The 14,988-nt window shown below is 37.4% G+C and overlaps 1 protein-coding gene across 4 annotated transcripts in view; it reads right to left on the reverse strand.

The window, feature by feature from the left end:
* Positions 1 to 14,988, reverse strand: part of ubtfl (upstream binding transcription factor, like) — a 149,706-nt gene that overhangs the window by 102,123 nt on the left and 32,595 nt on the right. For all 4 annotated transcript variants that reach the window (XM_084311755.1, XM_084311756.1, XM_084311754.1 and 1 more), the window contains exon 6: positions 6,330 to 6,394. In XM_084311755.1, the coding sequence (XP_084167881.1) occupies positions 6,330 to 6,394 (65 nt within the window). The remainder of the gene's footprint in view (positions 1 to 6,329; positions 6,395 to 14,988) is intronic.

A 14,988-nucleotide genomic window follows, 5' to 3' on the forward strand; every position in this document is an offset into this window, starting at 1 on the left:
TCTGCATCTTTGATAAAACTACACCAAGTTTTTCTGCCGACTGCAAGTCCAACCATGTCACGTTTATTGTGTTATTACGACGAGCCCATGCTACATTAACGTTAGCGTTAGCTAGCTAGCCACACAGCCATGTAAGTTAAAGTTGCTAACGTTATATTGATAGCTATTGTTTCAGATAGCAAGGTGGAGAGCTACATAACATTAGGTTGTGGTGGCTAGGAGGGATATGAGAACTGTGTGTGTGTGTGTAACTAGCAGTGTTGGGACTAACGCGTTACAGTAACGAAGTTACTTTTGGCGATAACTAGTACTCTAACGCATTACTTTTGAAATTCAGTAACGCTACTTACGTTACTGAATGGTTCGTTAATGCGTTATTTGCGTTATATACGGCGTAGATTGATAGCGAGCGGTAGTGATTATTATTATTATTATTATTATTATTATCCTCATATCCTGTCTGGCTGCGGGGAAACGCTATGCTGGGGGCGTGTTTTGTTTACTATTCCTGATCCTGACTGATAATGGCAGCGCCCAGCTACTCGCGTATTTCTCTTTTGTCGAGCGAAAAGAAAATAACGTTTTAGTTATGTAATTTGTGTTTTGGCTCAAAGATACTGGAGTCTAACGTTAACTACCAGGACTCATCCAAATCCACTCGCCACCCGCGTAGCATGATACCAGGCGACACACAGCAAATGGGACGGACAACTTTTTCCAACTACTTGGAGAGAGAATATACAGTACAACATGGAAATGAGATAAAGAAAATGTTTAAGGGGCTGCTGGAATAACGTTACATCTCGACAGACACTGGTGAGTGCAGTGATGTGAATGTAAATGAATGGAAACTCAAGTTGATCAACGCATTTTGACTACAAATCTGCCAGGGAATCTCATCAATACTAATCAAACAATATAAATATAGTCCTTTCATGCACAATTGATATCCTAACTATTCTAACGTTGCAATGCACGATTGATATCTTAAACAACGTTGCAAGACGGTTATAATGAAACGCTCCGGCGACAGATATCAAGGCTGTTCCTCAAGCACTTATTTTCAACCTAGAACCTAAACGTGCATGCGCGCAACCTAAACGTGCATGCGCCCAACCTAAACGTGCCTGCGCTCAACCTCCCCGAGCAATTAGGCATGGTGCATTTCTTATTACGTCGGGACATTTGTGTTTGTGTCAGATTTGTGTTTGTATCTAGACCACATTGCTTAGCAGAGTTCAGTGATGTGAATGGAAACTGTCAAGTTGATCAACCGATTTTGAGTATCTGTATCTGCATGGGAGCAATTTTTTTCTTCTTCAAGTAACTAAATAGTTACTTTTCACAGTAACGCATTACTTTTGGGTGTAAGTAACTAGTAACGTAACGGAGTTACTTTTGAAATGAGTAACTAGTAAAGTAACTGAGTTACTATTTTTCAGTAACTAGCACAACACTGGTAACTAGGAGGGATATGAGCACTGTGTGTGTGTGTAACTAGGAGGGATATGAGCACTGTGTGTGTGTAACTAGGAGGGATATGAGCACTGTGCGTGTGTGTAACTAGGAGGGATATGAGCACTGTGTGTGTGTGTGTGTAGTTTAAGATGCTGCATCACCTCTTAACCACTGAGTCCAGCTAGTTTAAGATGCTGCATCACCTCTTAACCACTGAGTCCAGCTAGTTTAAGATGCTGCATCACCTCTTAACCACTGAGTCCAGCTAGTTTAAGATGCTGCATCACCTCTTAACCACTGAGTCCAGCTAGTTTAAGATGCTGCATCACCTCTTAACCACTGAGTCCAGCTAGTTTAAGATGCTGCATCACCTCTTAGCCACTGAGTCCAGCTAGTTTAAGATGCTGCATCACCTCTTAGCCACTGAGTCCAGCTAGTTTAAGATGCTCATCACCTCTCTTAGACACTGAGTCCAGCTAGTTTAAGATCAGGGGCGGATCTAGGATTGTAGGAGATCCGGGGCTTAGCCCAGATGGGCCCCTTTTTTTATTTTTTTGTTTTTTTTGGCATGCAAGGGGTTGTTTGGAGGGGGACCCCCTCCACGACAGATTTTTTTTTAATTTAATGAACCTGTACGTGCAATTTCCTGCAATATAGAGCCTTCAATCTTGACCAATAAAGCTGCTCTTTTCACTATAAAACTCAGTTAACCATAACGTAGTTATGGTTAGATTTATATATTGGGGGGGGATATATCATATTTTTCATATAATCAAAAAGTGGTGGAGCAAGATCATACCTTTGCTCCCCCAAGTTCAATAGTGGGAGAGCAGAGATGCTCCGAATGCTCTTATGGCCAGGCGTCTATGATTCACTGATACAAAGTAAAATAGTGCAGTGCAATAAAATAGTTAGTAAATAGAATAAAATAATGCAATAGTGCATTGCAATAAAATAGTTATCATCGTATTTTTTCGGGAGGCCGGTAAGGAGTGCATTACAGTAGTCGAGTTGGCTTGAGATAAAGGCATGGATCTGGTTTTCAGCGTCCTTTTGATTTATAAATGGCCGTACTTTAGCTATGTTTCTAAGGTGGAAGAATTAAGTTTTTGTCAACTTGTTGATTGTGATTTAAAGCTTAGGTCTGAGTCTACCATAACACCAAGACTTAACTCACTCAAATACAGTTAGCAGCTGGATAGACCACAGATGGAAATTAGCTTCTGCTAAATCTGGTGCAAACATATTTTCATGTAACAATGATGAATTGTAAAAAAAAAAAAAAAAATTAAATAGATTCGGGGCTTTTCAGAATACATCCGGGGCTTGAGCCCAGGTAGCCACCCCCTAGCTCCGCCCCTGTTTAAGATGCTCATCACCTCTTTTAGACACTGAGTCCAGCTAGTTTAAGATGCTCATCACCTCTTTTAGACACTGAGTCCAGCTAGTTTAAGATGCTCATCACCTCTTAGCCACTGAGTCCAGCTAGTTTAAGATGTGTGTATGTGTAACTAGAAGGGATATGAGGACTGTGTGTATGTGTAACTAGGAGGGATATGAGGACTGTGTGTATGTGTAACTAGAAGGGATATGAGGACTGTGTGTATGTGTAACTAGAAGGGATATGAGGACTGTGTGTATGTGTAACTAGAAGGGATATGAGGACTGCTAAACGAACAATGAATGAACACTACACAACAACAACCACCAAACGCACATAGCACACACATCCACACGCACACACTCACTTTAAACAAACACACTGTAGCACCCACTCCACACACTTTATAGCACACACCCACTTTAAACAAACACACTGTAGCACCCACTCCCCACACTTTATATTTATGGATGAAGGATTGCACTACAACTCGTACACCTTACTGTAAATTGTACCTAAAATTGTACCTCATCCCATTTCTGCTTTGCACTAGATAGTACTGTACATTAGTACACTGCATAGTATTGTGTATTGTATATTATATGGTAACTCAGAACATTGTACATATGTCTATACCGAACACTGTGACCTCATTTTTCTTCTTCTAAATTCATGCTATATTATGTTATTATGTTATTTGATACTATCTTGTCTAGCACAGTCTCTGGAGCGTAACAGTAAGAAGCATTTTGTATGAAAGTATTCTGTACTTCTGTATGACAACTATTAAAGAACTTGAACTTGTATGTGTAACTAGGAGGGATATGAGGACTGTGTGTATGTGTAACTAGGAGGGATATGAGGACTGTGTATATGTGTAACTAGAAGGGATATGAGGACTGTGTGTATGTGTAACTAGGAGAGATATGAGGACTGTGTGTATGTGTAACTAGGAGAGATATGAGGACTGTGTGTATGTGTAACTAGAAGGGATATGAGGACTGTGTGTATGTGTAACTAGAAGGGATATGAGGACTGTGTGTATGTGTAACTGTGACACTGACATCCATCACTTCAATCATACATTATTTTATTATTTATGCATCAGAGAATGGCCCATGCCACTGAGTGAGGACTTTGTTGCTTTTTCTCGTTGTGACATAGATTTAACAATAATTCTGCTTGCAGCTTGATGTGTGTATGTGTAACTAGGAGAGATATGAGGACTGTGTGTACGTGTAGCTAGGAGAGATATGAGGACTGTATTTATGTGTAACTAGGAGAGATATGAGGACTGTGTGTACGTGTAACTAGGAGGGATATGAGGACTGTGTGTATGTGTAACTAGAAGGGATATGAGGACTGTGTGTATGTGTAACTGTGACACTGACATCCATCACTTCAATCATACATTATTTTATTATTTATGCATCAGAGAATGGCCCATGCCACTGAGTGAGGACTTTGTTGCTTTTCCTCGTTGTGACATAGATTTAACAATAATTCTGCTTGCAGCTTGATGTGTAACTAGGAGAGATATGAGGACTGTGTGTACGTGTAGCTAGGAGAGATATGACGACTGTATTTATGTGTAACTAGGAGAGATATGAGGACTGTGTGTACGTGTAACTAGGAGGGATATGAGGACTGTGTGTATGTGTAACTAGAAGGGATATGAGGACTGTGTGTATGTGTAACTGTGACACTGACATCCATCACTTCAATCATACATTATTTTATTATTTATGCATCAGAGAATGGCCCATGCCACTGAGTCAGGAATTTGTTGCTTTTTCTCATTGTGACATAGATTTAACAATAATTCTGCTTGCAGCTTGATGTGTGCATGTGTAACTACCCCCCACCCCACCTAATACAATGTACAGTTTCTTCATCAAATACTCACTTCTTCTTTTTTTAACTCTTAGCATATCAGCTAAGTGTGTGTGTAAGCACACACACACACACATGGACCCTGCATCCATACACTCTGTAGAAATTGACTTTTATTTTATCTTCTTAAAATTGTTTATTTGGTATGCCAAATCTGGTATACCATAAATGTATAGATGTAGCAGTACTGTCTACCTGTATGTCATGTATGTCAATGTTATGATGAAATGAAAATGAGGGACCCTGATGTAAACAAGACGAAAGTCTTTCTCTGGTCTGCATCCCCTTAACAATTGTGTGTATTGAGCTGTACTGTACTGTACCCATTCTGCAATCTGTTAATAACATTTTCAATCAACCCCCTCAAGACCCAACACACACACAGAGATACAGATACAGTGCTGAGATTATTAACTTGTTGTTATTACACACACACACACACACATGGACCCTGCATCCATACACTCTGTAGAAATTGACTTTTATTTTATCTTCTTAAAATTGTTTATTTTTTATTGTGATGTTACCTACTAAGATAAGATGATCCTTTATTAATCCCCTTGGGGAAATTCTGGTGTCAAAGCAGCATGGGCGGGGGGTACATAGCTTCACAGTCCTATACAGTCCAGATAGGGGGTCCTGGGGAGACAGGGGTCCTGAGGAGAGAGAACTCTCATGGCAGCACTTAATTATATTAATGCTATGCAGGAGATGGGCGTTGCTGGAGGGGTTTTTGTTGACGCCCCAGCTCACTTTGTCTGAAGTGTGAAAAGTGGCCTTCCTTTGAGAGGGCTTTCACACCCTTAAGTATTCTAGAACACAACCAGGTTTACAAGTTATAATTGAGCACATCGTGTTAAAAAAATACTCAGATTTCAACATATGACACATCATTTGAAAGCTTAGATTCTGTACTTTAGCAATCTGGAATAATCTGAAAAATGAAAATGTAGAGATCTGGCACAAAGCGCTGTGAGGTGACACATATATGGGCGGCTAGGTGGTGCAGTGGGCAAGGCACTCACCTCCAATGCTGGAGACGCTGTGTTCGAACCCAGCGCTCCACATTGTTTTCAGTTTGGCTGGTCGTCCGTACTAGGGAAAACTGAGGGGTGGGGATCGGACGTTGTGGACAGCGACTCCTACAGGTCGGTTGGTGTGCCTGCGCAGTAGAATCAAGAAGCGATGGGGGCGGCGTCCCTCCAAAGCGCAGACCCCCGACGCTGAAAGATCGCGCCGCGCAGGTGGAAAGATGCGACGGCTGCTGCCTCGAGTATCGGAGGGGACTCGTGCTATGTATGGCTTCGTCCACATTGCAGCCGGCTTGTGGGAGGCAAGAAACAGCGTTCGAGACAGGGGAGGGTTGAATTGGACGATACGAAATTGGGATGAGAGAAAAATAGAAAATGGGAGAAAAAGTGGATAAAAAAAAAAACACATATATATATATATATATATATATATTATAATTAAAAAAAGAATAAAAAGAAATCGAATGTTGATTTAGAATTCGAATGTCAACGTTATAAATGAAGCTTGGAACTGTTCGGTGCAGCCCTACTAAACTGCATCCTAAAAACGTAAAGAAGCCACTTACTTGAAGCGTGCCATGTTCTTCTCAAAAGACTCCTTCTCCCGCTGGAACTCTGTGATGTACTTTTGCTGTAGGCGGACAGACCATTCAAGTCATTCATTAAAGATCCCCTCTGTATGCATTTCAAACCCTTAGAAAATGTTCTATATTATTAAATAACTATTTGTACTAACTACTGAAAATGGCTTTGCTGCATCTCTACACATCTACCCTATTGAGAAGGCAAAGATCTATCAATATGCAAATTGACAACAAGCACCCATTGATTTACCAGGAATTTCAAATCAGCAGCTTATATTCTTTCATGTCGATAATCTACTCAGCTTTCCCAGTATGCTGAAAGTAAGGTGTCAAATTGACCATGATTGGTTCAAACCTATTAGTGACATCACACATGCAACTCAGATTTCAGCAGGGGTGTAAAAAGTACCCAGCAATTTAATTAAATGTACTTAAAGGGGAACTATCTTATAAATGACCTTTTCCAGTGTTTAGGGTCATTTTCTAGCTATGTGGACTTATAGTAATAGGATCTATGTCTCTAATTCTCGATTTGGCGCATTCTTCCAATTCTCATCTCACAATAATGTCCCTCCCTCAAGTGAGTCATATGAAAATTAGCGTATTCGGGACGTCAGATGGTCCTCATTTGCATAATAACGCCCGCCCCCCTCTAGCTGCCAGCCGAGCGAGAGCGAGCGAGAGAGAGATAGACCCACGGTGGTGGACCAACTGGACCTCGGTGTCTGTATTCGACAAAACATGTCGGCGCGCGCGGACCAACTGGACCTCAGTGTCTGTATTCGACAGGCTTTTGTCCCAATCGGCGCACCAACTGGCCCTCTCTCGCGGACCAACTGGGTCGCGCAGGATAACTGGATAGGCTGTGCCAGGCTTTTGTCCCAAACGGCGCCTCATAGTCCATCACCGCGCTGCGCCACAGCCCATGCTCCCGAACCGAGAGAGAACGAACTGTAAACACTCTGCGTGTCTCCCGGCTCCCTCTCCCGGGAGACACGCAGAGTGTTTACACAGGTCTGTCTGTCTCTCTGTCTCTCTCAGACTGTGTGGACTGACTGTCACTCAAAGTGCTTATGGGCGAAGCCAGGCCATAACAGCCTGAAATCCGGAGGCTGAAAAATGATGGTTTTGAGTACTTGATTAGAAATATAAACCAATGCATTTTTTTGAAAAAAAAACGTACAGATGTCTTCAATAGACTCACAGGAATTGTGTAAAGTTGCCCAAATAGTGATGTTCCGTTTCGTCCTCTTCATCACTCGTACTATCGTTTGTGGCCATCTTCTGTAGCTTGTCACTCTGACTGTCTATTCTTCTGATAGCAGGTGTTTAATCAAAGATCCCCGCTTTCTAGTCTTGCACAAGAGAGAGAGATTAGGGATGCGGTAGCTGTCTCATTATGCAAAACACGGCCCTTTTAGTTTGATTGATTGTAGCCTTCTGATTGGTCGAAAGGTTTAAGGGGGCGGGACTTATGGGTATGTTGTCATATATAAGGGCATATATAAGGGCATATATCAAAGTTTGATGGATTGTAGCCACGCCCCCTTTTTGAGATGATTATGACCCCCTAGGGCTTCTCTGATTGGTCGAGGATGTAAGGAGGCGGGACATCCGGTTTTGAGGGAGGGACATCCGGTTTCGGAAGGGGAGGGTCATCTGGTTACGGAAGGGGAGGAGTTTTCAGATTTTTTTTCAAAATAAAAGTTTTATTTTTTTTTCAAAAAAAAAAAAAAAAAGTCCTTCAAAATAAAAGATTCAAAATTTTTTTTAGATACAAACGTTTTTTTTATTTTCAGATTGTGTGTATTCCAAGGTTTTCAGAATATGTATTTCTGTATTCCAAAAGTCTTAAGAATATATCTTCACAATATGTTTTATGTGTATCTTCACAATATGTATTTCCAAGGTTTTTCAGAAAAATACAATATCTTCAGAAGGTATTTTGTGTATCTTCAGAATATAGTTTCACAACAATCTTAAGAATAAATGTGTGGGGTTTAAGTTACACAATTAAGAATATATGTATATCTTCAGAATAAAATACATTTTGTGTATTCCAAATGCTAAATGTAAAATACAATGTGTGTTTTCTTCAGAAAGTGCATTTATTCCAAGGTTTTCAGATGAAACATTTCAAATGTGTGTGTGTATTTCTTAATGCCAAAAGCCAAATGTAAAATACATTTAGTGTATTTCTTAAGAATCTATTATTCTTCAGAAAGTGCATTTATTCCAAATGGTGAGTGTATCTTAAGAATAAGCATTTCAAATGTCTCTCTATGCTGTTGTTGTGTAGAAAGAATACTCCCCAAGCTCTGTTTGACTCCACTCTGTAGGCTGTGTTCTCTCAAATGTCTCACAGTAGATTGAAATGAAACGCTGCAGGTTCTCTGAAAATTCTGATAGTGACAACCCCCGTAGATGTCATAGTAGGCGGGAGAATGACTAGGGCCAATAAGATGGCTCAAAACCATCTGCCAAAAGCAGATTTATGACTCTGCGACTTCCCGTTTCTGTAGAAAAAACGGCCCCCAAGGTGCGTGTATGTGTCTGTGTGTGTATTCCAAGGTTTACAGATTAAACATTTAAACTGTGTGAGAATTAAATTACATAATATAGGTTTACAAGGTTGAATACATTTTGTGTATTCCAAATGCCAAATGTAAAATACAATTTCTGTATTCCAAATTCCAAATGTAATGTGTAATGTGTCTAGTGTGTTTAAGCAAAAGTCTAAATAAAAGAAAATACTTTTGAATCTAAAAAAAAAGTGATAACTTGTAACCACAATAAGTATGTATGTATGTATGCATGTATGTATGTATGTATGTATGTATGTATGTATGTATGTATGTATGTATGTATGTATGTATGTATGTATGTATGTATGTATGTATGTATGTATGTATGTATGTATGTATGTATGTATGTATGTATGTATGTATGTATGTATTTTAGTTTCTTGGATAAAGACATAATCTTTATACACTTGTGTTTAAGCAAAAAGAAAATTACAAATGTATCCCCTTAATGCTCTATGGGTGCCAAAGTGCACCATTTCATTAGCATGCAAGGGTCTAGGGTTTGAATATATCGTTAATACGGTCCTGTGAAGTGTTTTTATTTAAAATAGATTCTTTAAAAAGGTTGCATTACAGTGTTTTGTATTATTCACATTAATTATTACACATATATTACACTATATATGATAGCTTAAAGAGTAGGGCTGAAAATATAAAGTACAGAAAAGATCTATGTGTGTCAGTGAGGCTATGTCTCTGTTCGGGGGTGCGAACAGGGCCCCTCTAAGGTGCTAAAACACAGCATGGGGGGCGTGAAGATTAGGGGACATGCAAACTCAACACACATTTACAGTCATCATTCAAATGGTTTATATCTTTGTAACATGTACAAGTAATGTATTGTACAACATTATACTCATAGCATATTTTTAGTTCACACAATGTTCACAAGTTTTCACACATATTTTAAAAGATTTCCCCATAAACATGCTATTGTCCTAATAAACCTACACTATAACATACAACACTTTGATGAATATTGTTACACCGCTGACAGATGTATTATAATTATAATTTGGATAAAAACATCAACTAATTGACTAAATGTAAATGTTGTAATACCAACTATTTGACAGTTTGGGACACGGTGGTGATTCTTATTTTCTTATATCGTAAAACTAAGACTAAAACTAAAATTAAAAGGCTACAGATCAGAGAAAGACTTATGTCTTGTTTACATCAGAGTCCCCCATTCTCTAATTCTAATTCGTAATGTTACATCCAGACATTTAGGACATAACAGATTGTAGATACAGCACTGTTTGTGATAACTTGTAAGGGTCTGTCTGTCCAAGCTGTTTTAACTGTTTCAATAGGGTATTTCAACCATCTTTAATTAAGACTTATTTCTGGATATAGATCACTTCAAAGCATGAATGTCCATACACTGTAGCAATGCTAAGCCTACATCTTTAGGTCAACTTCCCCTTACCAACATGCACATCTAACCCCCATTTAATGTCACAGTACCCTGAAATAGCACAGTGTGGGGAAAAGGCCTTTTTCAAAATAAAAAACTTTGAAACTGTACACCATTCACCACCCTAGCTGATTTTAATGTTCCAAATTAAGGACATTTAAAGAATGAGAGGGGCTAATGTCCCTGCATCATTGCATAACGTGGTGTTATATTTTATATTTATGGCCTGACCATCTCCCCCATACCAACATCCTGCAGTTCATTAACTTCCTTCCTCTTTTTTACCCCCAATGTTTTTTGTATTATTCACATTAATTATTACACATATATTACACTATATATGATAGCTTAGACTTGGGCTGAAAATATAAAGTGCTGTAAATATCTGTCTTTTTGAGGATCTGGGTGTGTGTAGGGGCCCTGTTAGTTGTCAAAACGCTGCAAGGGGGTGTGAAAGTTTAGGGAACAAACAACCTCTGTATATTTGCTTGTAATACTCTGCATTTTACTCTAAACAAAACTAATAAAGTCTGTATTACAGCTAACTCTTTAAGTTTCAATAGTTTGGATTTAATAAATAATTCGTTGGTATGTTCTCTTGAATCTACATTGTGAACTATTCTTACTGCTCTCTTCTGTAATATAAATAAGGGCTTTATGTTGCTTTCATACGGGTTACCCCACAGTAACTCAAATATGCTAGGATGAGTGAACAATATAATATTCGCATAGAATTATAATCAAGCACATTCTTTGCCTTGTTCAAAACAAAACACTCTTGGCTACCTTATTTTTTATGTACATTATATGAGGTTTCCATGTCAATTTCACATCCAACATAACACCCAGCATTTTTTAACTCAGATACTCTTACAATATTAACTTCGTCAATACATAATGCAACATTGTCCTTCTTTCGATTAGTAAATATCATACATTTTGTTTTTCCAAATTTAGGGATAGCTTATTGTTATTAAACCATATCGTAAATTTACACATTTCATTTATAATGTAATCTGCTAATTTTTTAAGGTATTTTCCTGAACTGAAGAAATTTGTATCAACAGCAAATAAAACAAATTGCAATATGTTTGACACTTCACATATATCATTAATATATAAAATAAAAAGTTTGGGCCCCAGGACCGAACCTTGAGGGACAACACATTCAATATTCATACATTCAGATGTGTAACCAGAGAGTTGTACATATTGTTGTCTATTTTCAAGATAGCTACTTAACCAGTTCAACGCCACCCCGCTCACACCGCATGTTTTTAATTTAGAAATTAAAATGTGATGATCAATCGTATCAAATGCTTTTTTTTAAAGTCAATAAACACCCCTATGGTGTAATTCCTCTCATCTACAGTTGTGGTTATTTCTTCATATATATTCATTAAGGCTAAGGCTGTTGATCGATTTGCCCTGAATCCATACCGACTCTCACTCAGTAGGTTATTCTTTTCAATAAAACTATCTAAGAATCAAGAATCAAGAATCTTGGAAAATTGTGAAAGCAAAGACAATGGTCTGTAGTTGGTAAAGCTGTCTTTGTCCCCCAGATTTAAATAGAGGAATAATGTAGTGAATTAATAGAATTTTCCCACAGGGATGAGGTTTATCTTATCTAAGTGTGCTAGTGTTTAATAGTGTATAGGGACATAGTGTGTAATAGTGTAATATTGTCATATAATAGTATGTAATAATGCAATAGTGTAATAGTGTGTAATACTGCAATAGTTTAATACATTATTTTGTTTTATTTCCTCAAACAGACATGTTCATGTAACTTGCATCAATCCGATCATACTTATTATAATCTATACCCTTAATTTCAGTCACCTTTCAGCCAACTGTGTTGAAGATTTGTAGCATGGTCCTAGGATAAACATAAATTATAGACATCTAAAATCATGAAACAGGTCGATTTTTTGTAGATTTAATCAATAGTCAGAAGGATAATGCTATTTTAGTCAAGGGTTGAGATATATCACCCCCATGACACATCCCTATTTTGTAAGACAAACAGTTTGATGTTGTAATTACAGTGATTAGGCTCGTTTGCCTGTATACATTTTTATCAATCTGCTTTTGGTGTATTTTTTAGGTGTTTGGTTATGTTTTATCTGTCATTTTGAACAGGTCTAGCTAAAAGAGGGGATTTATGATCTCAAATGACTAAGGTTTACCAATTGTCATGCATGAATTTCAACTCTAACGTGTTACATAAGTAAAACAGACTATTTGCAAACAACATTGTTCTAAACAGTGTATCTACTATAGACAGTGTGTATTTATATTTTAGCTAAATGTAAAAAACATGAGAACATAATCCTAGTGAATTCTGAATTTGATGTTTATTGGTTGAATGTCAAGGATAAACATAAATTATAAACATCTAAAACCATGAAACTGACTGATACACTTAAAACAGACATGTCAACATAGTTTTTTACCTGTTTGCATAATGATAAGGTAAAAAAAAAAAGGGTGCTTCAATACAAATGTATTTTTTAGAAGTTTAGTAATATCAAGCCCCAAATGTATTTTCTTTAACCTGATCTAAGCTACATTATACAACTCATTGCTGAATTACTTTGCAGTGTTTCGTTTTTTAGCCACACTAAATATTTATGCTCTCAATATTAGGGATATGCATTAAATCCTACACACGATAGGAAATATTCAAACAGCTCAAAGATGATAATTCTAAGGCAAATACATTTTTCACCATAGTTAGTGTATAGTATGGCTAACATGTATGAAAGTTGTTGATACAATATTATAATTCATAATAATTTTGCAGAAAAAAAGCTAAATACAGAGTATTACCTGCGATGTTGTTTGATTTTTGTCCCGATGATTGAAGGAAATTCATTTTAAGAACTATTTAGCATGAAATATCTTAAAACAAAGATGTATTATAACCATGAAAATAATACAATGTTAGGTTTTACCGTGATTATAATGTTCACAGATAGGAATGTATCCAGGATACATTCAGTAACATCATTAACCCTGAACAGACTTGTGAAGTTAGAGATAGGAATGTATCATTCACATTCAATTATCCAAATGTACTCTGTTTGAGTCAAATTTACTCTGTGAAATGTACTCTGCGAAATGTAAGGTGTAGCAAAAACAATTCATATTGTTTCAGTGATGGCCTGGTTGATAGCTACATTGTCGAGTTGTCTTATTTTTTATTCTTATTTCATTGTATAGTGAATCCAGGGGTATAGTGGATCGATTATATTTAGTTTTTATAATATTTTATAATATCAAAGCATGTCTTATGTTCTATAACATGTTCTTATATATCTATAAGTCTTATATAGAATGATGTAAAAAGAGTTCTACTAATATATTTCATTTTAAAAACTTGTACAGAAAGATAAATATCCGACCCTCGGAGCCCTGTCGGAGTGTATACAGGTTCTGTACAGTATACCATAGGCAAATCCCATATGGTCTAGCGGTAAGGATGCCCTGCTTTCATCAGGGAGGCGAGGGTTCGACTCCTGCTATGGGAATAACACCTTTTTCTATACATAGCAAATGTGTTGGTATGCTTTATTGTAACTGTTTGACTGTTTGGTTGTTTTAGTGCAACACTACTGTCACCAACATCTAAGAAGGGTCTAGGGCAGGGGTGTCAAACTCATTTCCACAGAGGGCCACATCAGCATTATGGTTGCCCTCAAAGGGCCAAAGACCGTATAAATGTTAATGTAATGTAAAATAAATGTAGCTACACATTTACATATTGTTAAACATGGTGTTTCTGTATTTATTACTTATTCAAGTTATACATATTGCATATTCATTTGCATAAATGTAAAAATATATGTTAGCTTATGTTATTTTAACAAATAATTTTAGTTTATCAGAACCCCATATTACTCCACCAATCAATGATCAAACCATTCAAGTAAATAACAAAGAAGAATATCATCAAATACAAGCTATGACATTAAGTTTGTTCAAAACCTTTTTGTCACAGTCAAGAGGGGCAGAACTAACAACTGTGAGCTGCAAAGAACACGTGGGACAGATGTAGCAGATATTACAAAAACAAATGGCTGCACACAACCTTGCAGAGGCCATACATCCAACTAATGGAAGATAGTTTAATTAACTTTAATTAACAGATTGCAGAATGGGTACAGTACAGTACAGCTCAATACACACAATTGTTAAGGGGATGCAGACCAGAGAAAGACTTTCGACTTGTTTACATCAGGGTCCCCCATTTTCAATTCGTAATGAAATTGCTATTATGTGTCTGCATGAACACACAACTGTAACTGTACTCAAAAATAACAAAATAAGCGTTGTCTCAGTTCACAACTATATTGGTAAAGTTTTGGGTGGGACTTGTTTGCGTCCCTACAGCTTCTTATTCAATTGAGCGAGATGCTCGGTTATGTCACACAGCCAGTTTGCATCTGACAGTTCAGACAATATTTCTTCAACCCTTTGTTACCTATTCCGCCTGGATTTTTTTTGTATTTTGGGCTGTAAAATTGTCAAAGAATGTCTGAGGAGTAAGTGCTTTTGGCTTTTTTCCTTTGTTACCTCAGATGTTCAACATACATGTATGTGTAAGAATGTGTAATAACTAAGGCTGTCA

This window comes from Notolepis coatsorum, assembly GCF_963971535.1.
Source record: "Notolepis coatsorum genome assembly, chromosome: 4".
Taxonomy (NCBI): domain Eukaryota; kingdom Metazoa; phylum Chordata; class Actinopteri; order Aulopiformes; family Paralepididae; genus Notolepis; species Notolepis coatsorum.